General features: G+C 38.1%; 1 protein-coding gene across 1 annotated transcript in view; it reads left to right on the forward strand.

Moving 5' to 3' along the window:
• COLGALT2 (collagen beta(1-O)galactosyltransferase 2) overlaps window positions 1–18,525 on the forward strand; it is a 132,664-nt gene that overhangs the window by 85,660 nt on the left and 28,479 nt on the right. Inside the window, exons 4-6 of the mRNA XM_020984390.2 lie at window positions 4,411–4,545; window positions 11,124–11,328; window positions 14,636–14,755. Coding sequence (XP_020840049.1) covers window positions 4,411–4,545; window positions 11,124–11,328; window positions 14,636–14,755 — 460 coding nt within the window. The remainder of the gene's footprint in view (window positions 1–4,410; window positions 4,546–11,123; window positions 11,329–14,635; window positions 14,756–18,525) is intronic.

Consider the following 18,525-nt stretch of genomic DNA (forward strand, 5'->3'; position numbering starts at 1 on the left):
TCAAGTAGATTTTACAATATTTTTCTCTTTACAAGGAGATGCAGTCCATTTATATTTAACATTAAATTTGTTATTGACTTACTTTTTTTTTTGCAATTGTTTTGTGTTGTTGGAAGGCAAGTTAAACTTTCTTATTTTGCTATACTATTTTGATAACTAAACTTAATTTAACAAAACTAGACACAATTACTGTATTTTGTGTGATTGCATGTGCAAATTTCCCTAACACTTGATCCCCTAGTTGATGAAAGACAAGTATTCTCCTGTAGATTTAACAGCCTCTGTCTTTTCACCACCATTTTCTTTATCAATCTGAAAACCTTTTTGATTTTATGACTTACATCTTTGGAGGTTTGTATCTCTTACATTACAATTTTAATAGTAATCTAGTTTGGAAAGATATTTACACCCAAGTCCTTCTCTCCATTAATTCTTTGGAATTGTTTTGAATTTTAAATGTCATTCTCTTTCAATTAGTCAGAATGCTTAGAAACTGATTCTGAAACTGAAGCTCATGTTTTCTAAACTCATGTGTTAGCATGCTTGGGATTCTTTCCCTCTTCACTTCTGCTTCACAAAATCCCTAGCATTCATCCTTCACGATGAGATATAAGTACCACCTTCCTCATGTTGCTTTTCATGTTTTCCCCTCTCAGCTGCTCATATCCTTCTTCTGGTTAGTTGGCACAAGCTTTATTTCAGCTTCTTTTGGCTTTTTTATTTTGGTGCTTTCATTTGTGGTTTCTTTTTTCTTCAAGGTTGCTTGAAAGATGACTTACTTTACCACTGTGGTTTTGAAATTTGAAGACAATCTGCCGGGTTGAATTTGAATTTTAAATTTATTCTTGTTATAATTCTTTGGATTCTTCCCAAATGTAGAATATACTTATTCTTGAGAGTGCTGGGAAGTTTCTAGAATAACGCCTTGAGAAGTGATGGCTTAAGTTATTTTCTTTTTTGCTCTGTTTAGGGACACTATTATTTCTAAAGTTCAGTCTCCTAGATCTGTCTTCAAGCTCTGTAACTTTTTCCTACATTGTTTCCAAATATTTTTCCTGTTCAATTATTCAGTTCTTCCACATTGACTGCATTATCATTCTTCATTCTACTGCATTTGTTTTGCTTTTTTCTCCTTGTAATGATGTTTCTATGTTATTTTTCATTTTTTGTGAATTTTTAAAAATCTCTGTTGGAGACCTTTAAAACTGAATTCAGGTCTTTAATTGCACAGTTTTCTTTGTTGTGTTCAGATAGTCCTTTAGTTGTATCTGAGATTTATTAGTTAAAATTGTGTGTTCCTTTAATTTCTCCCAGGACTTAATTTTTAATGAGTTTGAAGCTTCCTTCAAAGATTTTCTCCTTTGAGAGCATTCACCTTTTGGGATTTCCTTGCATTGTTTTTAATGTTTCTTCCTTTGGCCTTTCTCCAGGAATTTGTCCTTGCTTCTCTTAAACTTCTATTTTTAAAATATTTCTTTGGTTTGCTCATTGCCTTTTAATTTTTCTAAAAATGTGATTTCTTTTTATTGTTTCTTTTACAATCATTCGATTTGCTCATTACCTTTTTTGATTTTTTTAGACATGTGATTTCTTTTTATTGATTATTATTATTTTCAAGGAGATTGTGAAGAATTTTACTTTCTTTTGTATTCTCCTTCTGCCATTTTGGATGCTGCTTTTTTTTAAACCAAAGAGAGATAGTAAAGAGAGCATAGCATAGTAATAGTTATCAGATTCCAGATTTTTGTCCTAGCCTCACTAATAACTCTCTATTTCAGCTGGTGAGAAAAATGTTCCTTTGCACAACTCTGCTATGCCGTCCTACAGCATACGAAATGGCACTAAAGAATCTGTGTCCTCATGGGAAGCCTTGAATAAGACAAAATGCATGGAGAATTCTGAGCTCTTCAGCAGAAAGATTTCTCTAATTCATATAAGACAGAATGACTCTTATGCAAGCCGAAACTTCATTGCTACAGTTAAAATGTAAAATTCTGTTCCATCTTAGCCTTTGTCCCACGCATGCTCCAAATGTTTAGGGAGAGAGTGGAGTCTTTTCCGCTTTGTTTCCACAGTGTCTTCTCTTTATTATGCTCAATTCTGAGGGGAAATTATTGCCTCTGAATCGGTTCCAACATTTTTGAGTCTTTTAGAATAACTCAGAAAAGTGCTGGTTTGGGTATGTAGGCATCATCTTTGTCCTCTCAAGAGTGTACTTGGTTTCAGTGCACCTGATGTTGTCTAAGAGCAGAACAGCTGTATGCACATGTGTGCTACTGTCATGAGTCAAATAAGAGTTCTCTGATTATCCCTGTGAAAACTGAAAAGGGCTGCTCTCCATAGGCTTTTACTTTTGTTATGTAGTCTGGAGATCCAGGAGAAATTTTGTTGGCTTTTTTGGGGGAGGAAGTGCTTAGGAGGGACAAAAATGATAAGGTATGTTGCTTGGTTGATCCTGGTAGCCACTAAGACTCTGGTGCAGGATGTTCTATTACAGCCAGAAACTCTTATTTCCCTCTGTATGCACACTCCCCACTCTACTCCCCAAGAAAAGAATCTAATATTTTACATTTTCTCTTCACTATGCAAATCGCTAGCATATCTTGTAGAAAACATCACATTTTATTAAGAATATTTAGAAGCTAATTGGCAAAAAAAAAATCTTTGCAGCAAGTTTGATAAAGGTCTCATTTCCAAGATAAACAGAACTGACCCAAATTTATAAGAATGAATCATTTTGTAATTTTGTACATGGTCAGAGGATAAGAGCAGGCAGTTTTCAAAAGAAGAAATCCAAATTATAAACCAACATATAAAAATACCCTGAATCATTAATAAAGAAATGCAAATTAAAGCAATTCTGAGATTTCGTCTCACACCTATGAGACTAGCAAAGATGATCAAAAAAAAAAAGGAAAAAACAAATGTTGACAGGGCTGTGGGAAAACAGGTGTCCTGTGAATTGGTACAGCCGTTCAGGAAAGCAGTTTGGAGGTATGGCACAACACCAAATTGCATACTCTTCCCCAAAGAGATTAAAGAAAGAGAGAAAAGATCTTTATGTGGAAAATTATTTATAGCAGCTCTTTTAGAAGTGTCAAAGAACTGGAAACTAAGGGAGTGTCTATCAGTTAGGGAATGGCTGAACAAATTATAGATTGTGAATGTAATGGAATATTATCATGACAAAAGGGATGGTTTCAGAGAAATCTAGGAAGATGTATGTGAAGTGAGCAGATCCAGGAGAACAACATTATAAAGACAAACAACTCTGAATGACTGATGAAGTCTGGTCAATGCAGTGACCAACTATGATTCTAATGATGAAGCATATCATCCACCTCTTGGCAGAGAGGTGATGGAATCAAGATGCAGAGCACACACTTTTGAACATGGCGAATGTGGGAATTTCTTTTACTTACTATAGATATTGATTACAAGATTTTACTTTTCTTCTCTTTTCAGCTTGAGGGGAAAGAAAGTAGGAGGTCAAGGAAATAAATGCTTATTAATTGAAAAAGAAAATAAAAATTCAAAAAAGTGTATTTAATATTTCATAGATATCTTAATATAGCCATATAATTTTAAAAACTTTTTTTTACTTACTGGCTCTGTGATTTAATCTGATATCTGTAAACACCTGTTGAGGAAGTTCTCTCAACCAATTCAGGTTGGCCCACTGCATAGCAACTTATGGTTTTCAAGAGTTGCTTGGGACACTGAAACGTTAAGGTCGCACAGGTAGTATGTAATGTTAGCCGTAACTAAACCTAGGTTGTTCTAATTGCTTTCTGGTTACTACACCATGCTGCCTATCATAAACATCATATGAAAAATGCATAGAACAGTGCCTGGCACATTATTATTTAATAAATATTTATCGATTGACTGGTATTTTTGGTAAATAGATTGACTTGAAAATGTCCAGAAGCTTCTGAATGCATCTGTTGTCTAGATTTTCTTCAGCATAGCAAATTTTATTGTATCTATATCAGGAAAACAATCTTTAACCTAATAATTACCTCACTGAGTAATATTAGATATAATGCTATTCTTTAAACTGAGATGCTGTCCATAATAATAAAGTATTATTGATGATTAATTCCAGCCAACCTGGGTAGTGAACTTTATGACTTGACTTTGCCTGAAGTCTGGCAAAAATCTGTCTTGGTGGATATAGAGGCAGGAACCAGCCTTCAACTGAGACCAGGGATAAAAATGTTAGTCACATGAAATTGAGTCTGTGAGTCTTGTATTCAGACAAAATTTCTCAGTAACCTTATTTTCTGGAGAGGGGAGCCCAAAATAACTAGCTTTGTATATGAGGAATAATTTTCTGAATGTTAGTTATATCCATATTTTTTTCTCTGCCACTGAAAAATGTCTCATTTTTCCCCCTTCTCTTCTAAGTTTATAGATGTCGACAATTTCTTGACTAATCCACAAACCCTCAATCTGATGATCGCAGAAAACAAGACAATTGTGGCCCCGATGTTGGAATCTCGAAGCCTCTACTCTAATTTCTGGTGTGGAATCACACCTCAGGCAAGTTGTATTGGGCAATGCCTCAAGGGTCATGGGTAGTAATGAAGCAATGCTCGATCCATAGCCTTCTCTTCTCCCACCTCCGTCCCCCCAACTTTATTGTGAAACAATTGTGCAAGTTTCTTTTTTTTTTCAGAAAGAAAGAATTGTCCAGCTAAATAAAAATCTCTTGCCTATGGCATCATAGTAGTGGTGAGTTCCTCATCCCTGAAAGTGGCAAAAGTGCTCAAGCAAAGGCTGGATGAGTTAAGTCATCAAGTCAATGGTCATTTATAAAGTGCTTACTGTAGACCGGCTCTGTGCTGGGACACCTCAGAGGGGATTCCTGCTTTGAGTGCAAGGTTAAAATTGATGACTTTCTAGTTAGTTTTGCTTCTCTGAACCTCAGTTTCCTCATTTGAAAATTGAGGAGGTTGGAAAAGGCAATAGCTTCTTGGATATAGAGCTGGAAATAACTTTTTTTGAGGCAATTAGGGTTAAGTGACTTGCCCAGGGTCACACAGCTAGTAAATGTTAAGTGTCTGAGGCTGGATTTGAACTCAGGTCCTTCTGACTCCAGGGCCAGTGCTCTCTCCACTGCCCCATGGAAAGAGCTTTAAAAGTCATCCTAGCCCAACCCTAATTTTTCAGATGAAGAAACTGAGGATAAGAGAAGTTAAATAACATCTTTAAATAAAGATGAAAAATAAACTCAGTCATATTTAGCAGGAAAAAAAACCCCACAGTAGTAAGTAGCAGTACTGGGATTTGAACCTGGGTCTTCCAACTCCAAATGCAGCATTCTTTCCATGGCACCATGCTGAAGATGAACTCTGAGGCTCTTTCCAGCTTGTAAATCTCTTATCCCTATGGACCTCATCTCTTTTCTCATACTAAGGTTCTTCGCTTCCGGGAACTTGACTCTCTGCCTTGTCTACCGTATATTCAGGTAGCATCTAATATGGGATGTCCCAAGAGTCTTAGGGTGGGTTTACTCTTTAATAGCTTAATACTGCCCTAAGACTTTTGGGACATCCTGTATTCATTTAGTAATGATGAGTTTTAAAGAGATTAGCATATATTGTGAAGTTCAAAGGAATACTAAAGAAGAGTATGTAGTAGGATTTGGGGATTTGCTTTTGTAAAATTCCAGTTGTTTTTTCATTGATCAGAAAAAGGGGGTGGGGTACAAACTATTATAAAACTATAGATTCTAGGACCTCAGTGGATAGAGGGCTGGGTTTGGAGTTGGGAAGGTCTGAGTTGGGCCCTTGACTGTAACATGAGGATAATAATAGCACATACCAGAATAAATTTGAGAGAATGTTTGTAAAGCACTATGCACAGTGTCTGACCCATAGTAGGCACTATATAAACACGAGCTATTAAGGGCAGCTAGGTAACACAGTGGATAGAGCCCTGGACCTGAAAAGGGAGACCTCTGGCTTCAGACACTAACTGGTTCTGTGACCCTAGGCAAGTCACTTAACCTCTATTTGCCTCAGTTTCTCCATCTGCATAATAGGGATGATAATAATAACACCTAGCTCCCAGGGTTGTTGTGAGGATCAAATGAGATAATAGTTATGAAAAGCTTAGTACTATGTGCCTGGCACGTAGTAAGTGCCATATAAATGTTAGCTATTATTATATGTAGGCTGGAAGATTTCAGAAGGCATCTAGTTCAGCACTGTCATAGTACAGATGAGAAACTGAAGTAAAGTAGTTTTTACAATGTCTCACAGATAGGAAGCATCAGGGCTGGGATTTGAAGCCAGGTTTTCTCATTTTAGATCTAGTGGTCTTTCAAATAGCCCATGCAACATTTCAGATGGCCAGCCCAGCTTGGATACCCTAAGCTTGAAATTCCCACAGTTTAATACACACTGATAGCTGGCATTTTAGCATTTTATTCATGCATTAGGAAGAAAATTAAAGTAACTTAGTGGTATGTTTGTGGGCTAAGATGACCCAAGGGCCAAAAAGAATTATTTTTTAAAAAGTTAACAAATGGCTTTCCAGAATGTAATTTATTCTAATAACTAAAGGGCTGAATTCTTAATCCATGTCTTACCAGTGACTTGAATTTTGAGCAGAGAAAAGGAATTAACTTTTTGTGCCTGATTTTTCCCACTTCTGAAGTAACATTTCCATCTCCAAGTTATCATCTACACATCTTAGTAGGGTTGTAGTAATGACCAGCAAGTTAATATTTATTCAAAAGAAAAGCCTTTTTGTTCCTTGGAAAAATAAGTTCTGTTATTTTAACCTAGAAAAATTTTTGAAAGTTCTCAACTAAAAAAAAATCAACCACCCTAAAACAGGAAAGGTGGCAAAATAACACTAAGAATATTGAAAAAGAATTTTGTTTTGACTGTGGCTCTTTAAGCCCATGCCCTAAGAGTGGTATATCCCAGCTTCTAGTTTTTCTTCCATTTTTTGTTTTTGCTTTATTCATTCATTAAAGAGTGTGTCATGCCCCAATTAACTAATAGAGTGTAAGTAAACATAAAACATTATTTTTGGTTTTTTGTAAACTCTTGCCTTTCACCTTTTGGCTTCATGCCCCTCCTGGTCCTGGTCTTGCTGGGAGGAACTGGTCTTGATGGCTGAGTGTGTCATCGCGGAGAGACTCACATGGCCAGAGCTCTCCCAACCAGGCTTTTGCTCATCCAAAAATGATTCCAGACGCCTTTGGCTGACTAACGGGAACACTCACTAACAGTGCCTTATTTATACAGAAAATGGGAGGGGGAGCAAGCAGAGAAATGTCTCATTAGCCCTCCTCTTGTCTACAGAAGGCATAGTTTTACTGTAAGTGTAATCATTTCCCCATTTCTAAAATAATTCTCATCAGCGTTTGTATTTGTCAGTAACTATATCTGATGACTTGGAGTCATCTTGGGTCATCTTAGCCCACAAACATACCACAAGTCATATATATATAAAATGTATGTATGTATGTATATGTATATGTATATATAATATATGTGGGTGTACACACATATGTATATGTATACATACATATCATATATGTTGTTCGGTTATTCCGATCGTGTCTGACCCCATTTGGGATTTTCTTGGCAAAGATGCTAGAGTGGTTTGTCATTTTACAGATGAGGAAACTGAGGTCAATAGGGTTAAATGACTTGTCCAGAGTCACACAGCTAGTAAGTATCTGAGGCTGGATTCGGACTCAGAAAGATGAAACTTCCTCTATTCACTATACCAACTTGTGTTCTCACACAGCTAGTAAGTGTCAGATCAGATTTGCACTCAGATCTTCCTCACTCCGGACCCAGCACTCTATCCACCATGCCACTTAGCTGCTTATGGATGTATACTAAAATTTATATTTCGATAAGTATCATGTGTATATGTGTATGTGTATGGAAGTGTTGCTGTGCTTGTGTGTGTGAATATGTATGTATGCATTTGCTGACTCAGTCTATTCAACTTAGCCAATACTTGGCCCTGGAAATGTTAGAGAATAACTGAGTAATTTGATTAAGTTTCATAGAGGTGCTAAGAGATTCTAAGATGAAAAGCTCATATACAGCACAGTGTTTATACAATAGTTCGTTCCTGCATCTCTCCATTCATTCCATAATCACTTTTTAATCATCTGCTGTGTACAAGCCTTTGTGTTAAATGGGAGAAGTGGGCAGAAGAGATGCAAAAATAAAATTTTATAAACCAAGCCCTGCTCTCATGAAGTTGGCACTAAAGTATGGGGACAAAAGACAAATATGTGGGTAAATGTAATACAGATTTGAATAGAAGTGCATATCTAAGGATCCTATTGGAGTAGAGTATGAAATGCCTACAGGTGAAAGAATTTATTTAGGCACTGTCTGTTGTGCCAGACCCCAGAAAAGGATTCATGAGAAGTATATGACATAATCTCTGTCTTCCAAGAGCTTGTCACCTAACATTTTATGTGACTGCGAAGAAATGTACACCCCAGAATTTCTACAGAGAGATGGATGCTGAATCTTTCAAAGCGGTCATATTGTGAGATTGCACACTTATTCCAAAAATAATCTATGGAGCTACCGCTGCTCCAATCATTCCTGGTACTTCCTTTGGAGGATGGCATTCAGGGAACCTCTATCACATTCTCTTAATTAATACTAACTGGCATCTAAATAGCATTTCAAGGTTTGCAAAGTGCTACAAACTTACAGTCAAAACAACCAGATGGTGCAGTGGACAGAGTGCTGGGCTTGGAGTCTGAAAGAACTGAGTTCAGATCCTGTCTCTGTTATTTATTAGGTATGTGGGCCCTAGACAAGTCGTTTTGCCTCCCAACCTCAGTTTTCTCATTTGTGAAATGGGGATGATAGGAGTACCTATGCAGCTAGATGGCTCAGTGGGTGGAATGCTGGTTAACCTACTGGAGAAGGAAATGGCAAAGCAATGCAGTATTTTTGCCAAGAGTACTCCATACAGGGTCATGAAGAGTCAGACACAACTGAATGACTGAACAACAATAACAGAATAATAGGATTGTTATAAGGAACAATTGAGCAAACATGTAAAGCTCTTTGTTAACTTTAAATTGCTATAGAAATACCAGCTATTATTATTATCTCATTTCATCCATGTAATAACCCATTGAGGTGGGTACTGTAGGTATTTACCTCATTTTTCAGATGAGGAAACTGAGGCTTAGGGAATGTCTTGAAGTGATATGCCCATGGTCACACAGCTAATAAGAATTAGAGGTGAGATTTGAACCCAGATCTCTCTTGACTCAAAGCTTAGAGTTTTTCTTATTTATACTGCTGGCAAATCTTTGATCTTGGGAAAATGCCATGGGTCATTTGGAATTGTCTTATGAATAAAATGGGTTATTAGTCTGGGTAATACTGTTTCAGATTGAAAGAAAAGGAAAGAAAAGGAAAGAAAAGAAAAGAAAAGAAAAGAAAAGAAAAGAAAAGAAAAGAAAAGAAAAAAAGAAAAGAAAAGAAAAGAAAAGAAAAGAAAAGAAAAGAAAAGAAAAGGAAGAAGAGAAAAGAAAAGAAAAGAAAAGAAAAGAAAAGAAAAGAAAAGAAAGAAGAGAAGAGAAGAGAAGAGAAAAGAAAGGAAAAGAAAAAAAAGAAAAGAAAAGAAAAGAGAAAAGAAAAGAAAAAAGGAGTTATGACTATAAAGCAATTGAAACCAGTAGTCTGTCCTGTATGGCCCATAAGCCAGCTAGGAAGTTGTGAGTACAGTGGGAGCCTTGAGTGGATTTGGCCTCCCAGGGTGACAGCATCAAATGAATACATGTCCCCTCTCATCACATTCCTCTTGCATAAAGCAGAACAGTCAAACTTGCTGGCTGCAAAGCCCCCAACTAGATTAAAATATCATTGGGAAATGTCTGACAAAATAAATAAAAATACAGTAGAACACAGACTGTGTTAATATGTGGTTTTCTAAGTCAATGTGTGGCCCACAGGGTTTTCTATTTGTGTTTGACCCCATTGGCATAAAGCATTTATTTAATGAGGAGACCGTGCTTAAACTTTAGTTATTCCTACTTGTGGTCTAAAATCTCAATAAGGTACAAGTAATCTGGAGAGAAAGAAGTGTAATGCAGTAAATGAGGAATCAGTGGACTTGGGTTCAAATTCTGGCTCCTCTACTTAATGAGACCATAGATTCAGAGGTGGGAAAAAACCTTGGAGATTGTTTTGTCTAACCCCTCACACTTTACAAATGAGGAAACTGAGGGCCAGTGAAGTTAATCTACTTGCCTAAGGTCACTCAGGTGTTACATAGCCAAGTCAGGGTTCCTTCTGACTTCAAATCCAATATTTGCTGTCTGAGGCTGGTTTTGGACTCAGATTGTCCTGATTCTGAGTCCCACATTGTAATCCATTTAGCCGCCTCATGTAGATAGCACTCTTTGTACCCTCCCTACCAGTCTTTGAGTGAACCCAAGAAACAATGAGAAAGACAGACCTGAAACAAGTCATGCGGAAAAGTACATCTGTGCTATCTTATATAACCATCACATTGTTGCTGATGAGATGGAAAATAATAATCGAGTTTTATAAATTACTCTTAACATTTACAAAGCACATTTTCTCACTTGGTAGCTAAGGGGGTGCCATGAAGAGGGCCCCAGCACCTGGAATTAGACTGGCCAGAGTTCAAATCCTGCCTCAGACACTTACTAGCTGTTAGACCTTGGGCAAGTCACTTAATTTCTTTCTGTCTCAGTTTCCTCATGTGTAAAATGCAAATAGTAATAGCACTAACCTTCCAGTGTTGTTGTGAGGCTAAAATAAGAATATTTGTAAAGCACAGTGCCAGGCACACACTAGGTGCTTAGAGAATGCATGATCCATTTCTCCCTCCCCATGATCACCATGTGAGTTGAATATTTCCAGGTATTTTCTCCATTTTTATGGATGAAAAAACTGAGGTCAAGAGAGGCTACTTGACTTTCACTAAGTCACAGAGCTCCTATCTGAGATAGGATTAGAACTCAGATCCTCTCAACTTTTATTCTAGCACTTGGTCCACTATGCCTTCAGACTAGAGAATAACAATGGAAAAATCTAATCTACCTATCAAAGAATTCAACCCATCAATTTGTTATTTTACAGGGCTACTATAAACGGACCCCAGACTACCTTCAGATTAGGGAATGGAAGAGAAGAGGCTGTTTTCCTGTCCCAATGGTCCACTCCACATTCCTCATTGACCTCAGGAAAGAGGCCTCACACAAGCTCATGTTTTTTCCTCCACACCAGGATTATTCCTGGACTTTTGATGACATCATTGTCTTTGCCTTCTCCTGTAGGCAAGCAGGTATGGTGTGTGTGTGTGTGTGTGTGTGTGTGTGTGTGTGTACCCGGGTTTAGACCCTGCCTCTGTTTGAGGATTGCAAAATCAATTTGGTTCAACAGAATTCAAGAAATATTAATAAGCACCTAATGAGTATAGAGAAGAGCTGTCAAATGAGGCTTAAAATGAAATGGAAAATATTTGACAAAAAAATAAAAATACAATAGAACATAGATTATATTGCATTTTCAAACTAAATCAATCTGCAGCCTAATGAATAAGCAAACCTTATTGAACACACCATCCATAGAACTCAAAGGCTTTATTCTCCAAGTAGGTTGCTCTTCAGGAACAATGTGAATTATGCTTTTATTTCTCCAAAGAACACACTGAATCAGGAAATATTGTATCTCTAGAAAGTCTAGTGCCCAAATTTGCAAACTCAGTAATGTCTGAACTTGGAATTATTCATAAGGTAACTCCCAAAGAAAAATCTCCTTTCTGTGACTAGAAGCTTCAATTACGGGCTTATACTACTCTGGGAATTTAAAATCCCCCTCCTCTACACAGGAAGTTAGGATTTAGAAATTGTGTCCTTGAATTCCTCTCTCAGGTCATGTGAAAGCACGCATCATCATCACAATCATCATCCCAATAATAGCTGGCATTTATATAACATTTTAAGATTTATAAAGTGCTTTACAATTATTATCACATTTCATTTTATACCAACCCGGTGAGGTAGGTGCTGTCATTATCCCCATTGATAGAGGGAAACTGAGGCACAGAGGTTATGCTCAAAGTCGCACAGTTAATAAGTGTCTGAGGCTGGGAGTATGTCTATCACTACCATGTGCTTTCATTTTAAGTTGCCATTATTACTCCCAGTGGGGAGTTGAGAAAAAGATACTGTGCTCTTCCTCCCAACTGCCAAACCTCTGGTTGAAGGTCCCCTCTCTAGTCTAAGGATAAGAGAGAGAAGAAAGCATGACCAGCTGACTTTTATAGACCATAGGAGATGAGGGTCAGCAGTCAACAGAAGGCCAACCAATTGGGTTTTTCTGAAGCCAAATGAATATGGGGCCAATGAGCGTGTTCACATTCTATGGGAAATAATGCATAATTGCTCATGGCCTGTAATCTCATCATTAATTGCAGGACTCAATTTGATCAGTGACTACTCTGATCAATCCCCTTATATAAGAAGATACAAGTAACAGAGTTAAGCTAACCAGAAGGGAGACACCCATTAAAACATGGTATCATTTGCCCTTTTTTCAAAAAAAAAAATTTAAAGCATCATTTAATCAAGTGATTAATCCATAAACATTTATCAAGCACCTACTATGTGCCAGGCACTGTGCTAAGAGCCGGGGGTACAAAAAGAGGCAAAAGACTGTCCCTGCTGTCAAGGAACTTACATTCTAATGACTCAGAGTTCTAGAGTGCTTCACAACTATTATCTTCTTCTAATACTATATTCCCAGATGTGGAAAATAAAGCAAAGGGAGGTTAGATGGTTAAAGTGATTTATCCAAGAGAGGCAGGGTAACAACTGAATTATTTCTCCATCCCCTTCTTTGCGACATGAGGGTTTTGAGACTTGGATTCCCATCCGAATCCCCTGGAAGCATCTGTCCCTGCAAAGCCCAGAGTCAGAGAGTTGGAAACTTTCTCGGCAAGAGAGGGAAGTTGACAGTGATTTGTGAGGTCAGATTGGTTCATTAAGACAGGGTCCAGACCCATTAAGGGAGGCGAATAAAGGGCTTTTTTTCTCTCCTCCACCCTCCCTCCTATCTGTTAATGCCGCCTGACAACTTCGTGAGATTTGGTAGGCAGTGCAGCTGACTAGAGGAAATTTCATCCAGGTCAAATAAAGGCGTCACTACGTAGATAGTTCTTGTATTATATTAATTAAAAAATCACAGGCTTGGCCAAACAGACTCACGCTTAGCTGACATGTCCTTTTAACTAAACTGTTTTTTTCATTAAAATGGGACCTGGCGAGGCTTGGAACTGTTGGTGATTCCTGCTTCCATCCTGTATTCAAAACTGTCTGCCCTCACATGAATGGCCCCAGGGCTTACTTCATGAGAGGGGCAGGTGAAGGAACTTGCTGAATACAGAGGGCTCTGTGGTATGTTTGGGAGACTGCTGTCTTGCTAGTTGTCAGTTGGACTAAAGAGACAGGATTTCTCTTCCTACCCTCAGAACCTAATATGAAATGTTTACATTGACATTGGGTTGGCTCCAAACTCATTGTTGTCAAGAGACGAAAATATGACCCAGGAAAGTCAGAGCATTTTAAAATTCCCTTTACCCTTCCCATTGAATCAGAGAACTAAATTACTCCCTTTTCCTCTCTTGGCAATGCCTACATTTGTCTTTCATAATCTCACTACTCTTTTGGGTATTTTCTGTCTGCTTTCATATCAAATAAGGATTTCATCTCTAATTTTTTCCTTATTTCCTTTCAATTGGCTTAGTGTTCATTTCTGCTCTTGGGAACCATAATCCCTTCCCTTCCTTTTGATTCTTTCCTTACCTTTATTTTTCATTGTACTTTAGGCCAACAGAGGATTTTTTCTTTCAGAGAAAAAATGTTCAATTTCCTCTGAGCTAGAGGAGAAATGATCTGAGATCTGTGAGCTTCCACATGGTTGGTGTCATTTTAAATAAAGGGAAAGTCCGATGTCTCCAAAGACAAGAAATGGTGCATACAGCTACCTGGTATTTTGTTCTCAACAGGTTGTGGGCTTTTAAATATGTTATTAAACATGTTATTTAGAACATAATCTCAAATATCAGTACAACCATCTGAACTTTCTTCGTCAATTAAATTAATTTGAATTAATAAAGTATCATAAGAACTTTTCAGCTGCTCCCTACTAGTAACCATCAAGATTCTTTGGGTGTTCATTGTCTCTCATTTTTCCTATTTGTATGGTCATAGTTATTCTTATTCTGAATTTTTCCTCCATATTGCATTATTTCCTACTACAGATCTTTGTAAATTTCTTTACATTCCTTATACTTGTTGGAATTAATGACATGATATTTTATTACATTAATATACCATAGTTTATTTAAGCATTCCCCTATTGTTTGACTTTAAGCAGCTCCCTGGGTTTTGCAATTACATATAATGCTGATATGACTTTTTATTTTGTTTAGTTTGTAAATGATCTGTTGCTAAGCTTTAAGGACAAACTACTCTTGCTGATGACTCAACTTTTCCCTCGTTGAACCTGTACCTCCTCCAACTGCCTGTGCAGAACCCCTACAAAAACAAGTGTTTTCTGATCAGTGTGTTTTGTTCTTTGATTGTCAGGTATTCAGATGTATCTCTGCAACAGAGAACACTATGGCTACCTTCCCATCCCATTGAAACCACACCAGACACTGCAAGAAGACATCGAGAATCTCATTCACCTGCAGATAGAAGCAATGAGTAAGTAAGATGAAAAGTACATCTATGGGGCAGGGTCCAACTTTACAGGTAGTTCTTATCAATTTTAATGGCAAAGCAAAGGTGATCGCTTCAGTCTCTTCTCCCTCTGTTTCATGATGAAAAGTCCTGGCTCCAAATCCATTGGTGAAATTGCAGTGGAGAAAGGGCTTACTCTAGAACTGGAGATGTGAGTTCAAGGTGGCCCTTTCACCTGTACAAGCTTGGACAAGTCATTTCATCTCTATGCCTCTATTTCCTCACCTACAAAATGAGGGAATGGGATTAGGTGACTCTAATGTCCCTCCCATGTAAATCTGAATCCTTCCAGATCTAGAATCCTTCCTTCATTGGACATTAGCAGCAAACACAGGTCTGTCTTAGCTACAGCAGTGAAAAGACAAACTCATTTAATTTGATGGGTTTGTTGTTGGTTTTGAAACGAAGAAGCAGAATCATGGATTTGGAAATAGAAAGGACTTCAGAGATCAGGTAGACTAGTGACCTCATTTTATAGATTAGAAAACCAGGGCCTAAGTGATTTCATCATAGTCAAACAAGGAGAAAATAGCAAAGTGAGGATTCCATTGCTTGTCCTCTCGGACTACAGGTCTTGTAGTTTTTCCACTGTTTGCAGGTCTCAATCCCTCAGGACTGGCCACTCACTTGACTGTCTCTCTACTTGTACCTTGACATTTCTTTGTTTGTGGTTGTTCAGTTATTTCAGTCATGTCCAATTCTTTGTGACTCCATGTAGGGTTTTCTTGGCAGAGATACTGGGGTGGTTTGCCATTTCCTTCCAGATGAGGAAACTGAGGCAAGCAGCATTAAGTGACTTGCCGCGGGTCATGCAGCTAGTGTCTGAGGCCACATTTGAACTCAGAAAGAGGAGGCTTCTTGACTCCAGGCCTGGCACTCTATCCACTGCACCACCTACCTTCCCTGACATTTGTTTAGAGAGTTCTTATTCATGTTGGCCTGAGATTGGTTCTTTTTTTCTTTTTTTTTTTAATGGAACTTCAAAATATTTACATTTTCCTTGGCCCCAGCATAAATCTCAGCAGCTATTTGTAAGTGAAAATTCCTTTGTCTGCAGGGTAGGTACTGGGGAAGATCCTCCAAATGAACTATCTCTGAACTTCCACAAAATTTTGGATTTACAGTGATTTATTCAGCTGAACTGTCTGTCTGTGAATCACATCGATCTGAAACACAGCCTGCAGGAATCTTAAATTACAAATCTCCCCAGCAAATAGTGAAGGGCTTGACACAATCTCTCTTTGCCTCTAATTAATAAATTGCAAACAGAGGAATAGGTGTTCCTATATTTAGGTTGACGTGCCAGGTAGAAGTCAATTTATACTTTATGTGGTTGAGAATTCTGGATCATCTAGGCAGCTCAGCTTTTTCATCATTAATTGTGCTGCTTCTTCATTCAATTACACACACACACATATATATATATATATATATATATATATATATATATATAATATATACACATATATATATACATATATATAATATATATTATAAATATATGTATTCTATTATATATAAAACATATATTATATAATACGTAACATATATGTATGTGTGTGTGTGTATGTGTGTGTGTGTGTGTGTGTGTGTGTGTGTGTGTGTGTGCGCCAGGCACTCTAAAAGGTGCTGAGGATTCAGACAAAAATGAGGTTCCCTGCCCTAAAACTCTTTACAACTAACAGAGGGCAGCAGGGGGAACAGAACATGTGTTCAGCTAAGACTTACTTTCAGCAGGTCTGAGTACTAGCACCTGGGGAGTCAGGGGAGGCCTCCTGGTGGAGGTGACCCTTGAGCTTAGCCTTATAGGGCACCAGTGTTGCTAAGAGGAAACAGTGAGGAAAGAAAGCATTCCAGGCATGGGGGCAGCCTGTGCAGGCCTGACAAAAGCACGGTCGAAAGATGTAGGCAAATTTGACTGGAAGGTAGTAGGTGAGGAGGAATAACATGAAATCCACTAGAAAGATAGGTTGGAACCTGATTGGGGAAGGAACTCCAGCTCATGCCAGGTGAGAGGTGGCTGAAGGAACTAGAGAACGGAAGAGTCAGGAGAGATGTAGTATCTATTTTGAAATGTGGGAAGACTGTCATGTGGAATAGGGATTCTATTTCTTCTCTTTGACCCCAGAGGGCAGAAGGAAAAACAATGGGGCAGAGCTGCAAAGATGTAAATTGAGGCTTTATTTTGGGGGAAAAATTGTAACAATTAGATCCTTCCACCAATGGATGAGGGGCCTCTGAAGGTGGTGAATTTCCCCTCCCTGGAGGTCCTCAGTGTGGCCCTCTTCTAATTCTGGGGTTCTGTGATTTCTGTGCTTTGCTCATATCCCCACTTAATATATGCTTTGGAAATACCATTGAATTGAGCTGAAGCCCGATACTGATTTATCTGCAGAGACTGAATAAGGAGCAGGTCAGGATACATCATAGACACTTAAAAAATGCTGACTGACAGATCAGTTATTCAAACCCCTGAGCTCAGCATTTAAGCCCTCTGCAATCTGACTCCCACTTGCCTTTCCAGTTTTGTTTCATACTACTGCCCTTCAGAAATTATATGTTCCAGCTAAAATGGACTACTAGCTGTACCTTGAAGAAACCAATGTCTCCCAGGTCTATGCAATTTACAACACCCTGCCCCCTTCCCTTCATTCCTTGAATGAATCCTGTCCTCATTTTCACATCTCAGAATCCTTATCTTCCTTCCAGGCTGAGCCCAGGTGGTCCTTCCTCTATAGCACCTTTTCTGATGTGGCCTCTTCCTCACCCACTCCTTCTTCAATATGCCTTATACAGGGTGTCCCAGAGGTCTTAGTACAGATTTAAGCTACTAAAACAAAACTGCCCTAGGACTTTTGGGACATCTTGTAGTGTACATATTTGTGTACATATTATATCTACCCAGTAGAAGGTAAGCTTTCTGAGGGCAGAGACTTTTGTTTTGGGGCTCCCAATGATGATTACATTGTCTCACACAAAGTGGATACTCAATGATCATTTGATAGATTGAAGCACACTTATAGTTTTGTCATTTGTCATTTGATTTTTAAAGAATAGAAAAAATTAAGTATGATTGGGGAAAATGTTAGATGTGTGATTTTGTGTGAATTGTGTGAATGAAGGCATCCTTCCTAAACATGCGTTTAAGATATCAGCAAGGAGGGTACCTCCTCAGGGGTGCCTTTAGAATCTTAAGAGAGAGATGTAGCCTTGCCCTGGGGGAGCAAGTAACTCACCAGTATAACGTGAGTTGGTCTGAAACTCCTCAGAGTTTGTGAAATCTATACCCTTTTACACTCCTCACCCCCAATGAACCCTCCTTTGTAATAAATAAGTATGGTCAAACAAAATAACGCACTAGCTATAGCCAGATTTCCCCCAGACTCTGTTTTCACCCTTGTCCTGTAGATCAGTTATTATTATTTGTTAGTTCATTTTCGTAAAACCATTTATCTGAAAAATTGGAAAGAATTGTATGTCACCAGAACAGAACAGAAAAAAAAATCCATATGGATCACATCGTATTTTTCAAATGTCCTCCAGTAAGAAACTCTGAATAGTTGACCTTGATATAAATTTAAGCACGTTGGTATCACTCGTGGTTAAAGAACCAATTCAGTGAATTATCAACAAACGTAAGGCCCAGTGCTTTGTACAAGGCCCAGTGCTAGGAATTGAAGATGCACAGAGATAAAATACACAGTCCCTACCCTCAAAAAATTCAGAGTTCATTC

This window comes from Phascolarctos cinereus, unplaced genomic scaffold (assembly GCF_003287225.1).
Source record: "Phascolarctos cinereus isolate Bilbo 61053 unplaced genomic scaffold, phaCin_HiC Scaffold_5;HRSCAF=322, whole genome shotgun sequence".
Taxonomy (NCBI): domain Eukaryota; kingdom Metazoa; phylum Chordata; class Mammalia; order Diprotodontia; family Phascolarctidae; genus Phascolarctos; species Phascolarctos cinereus.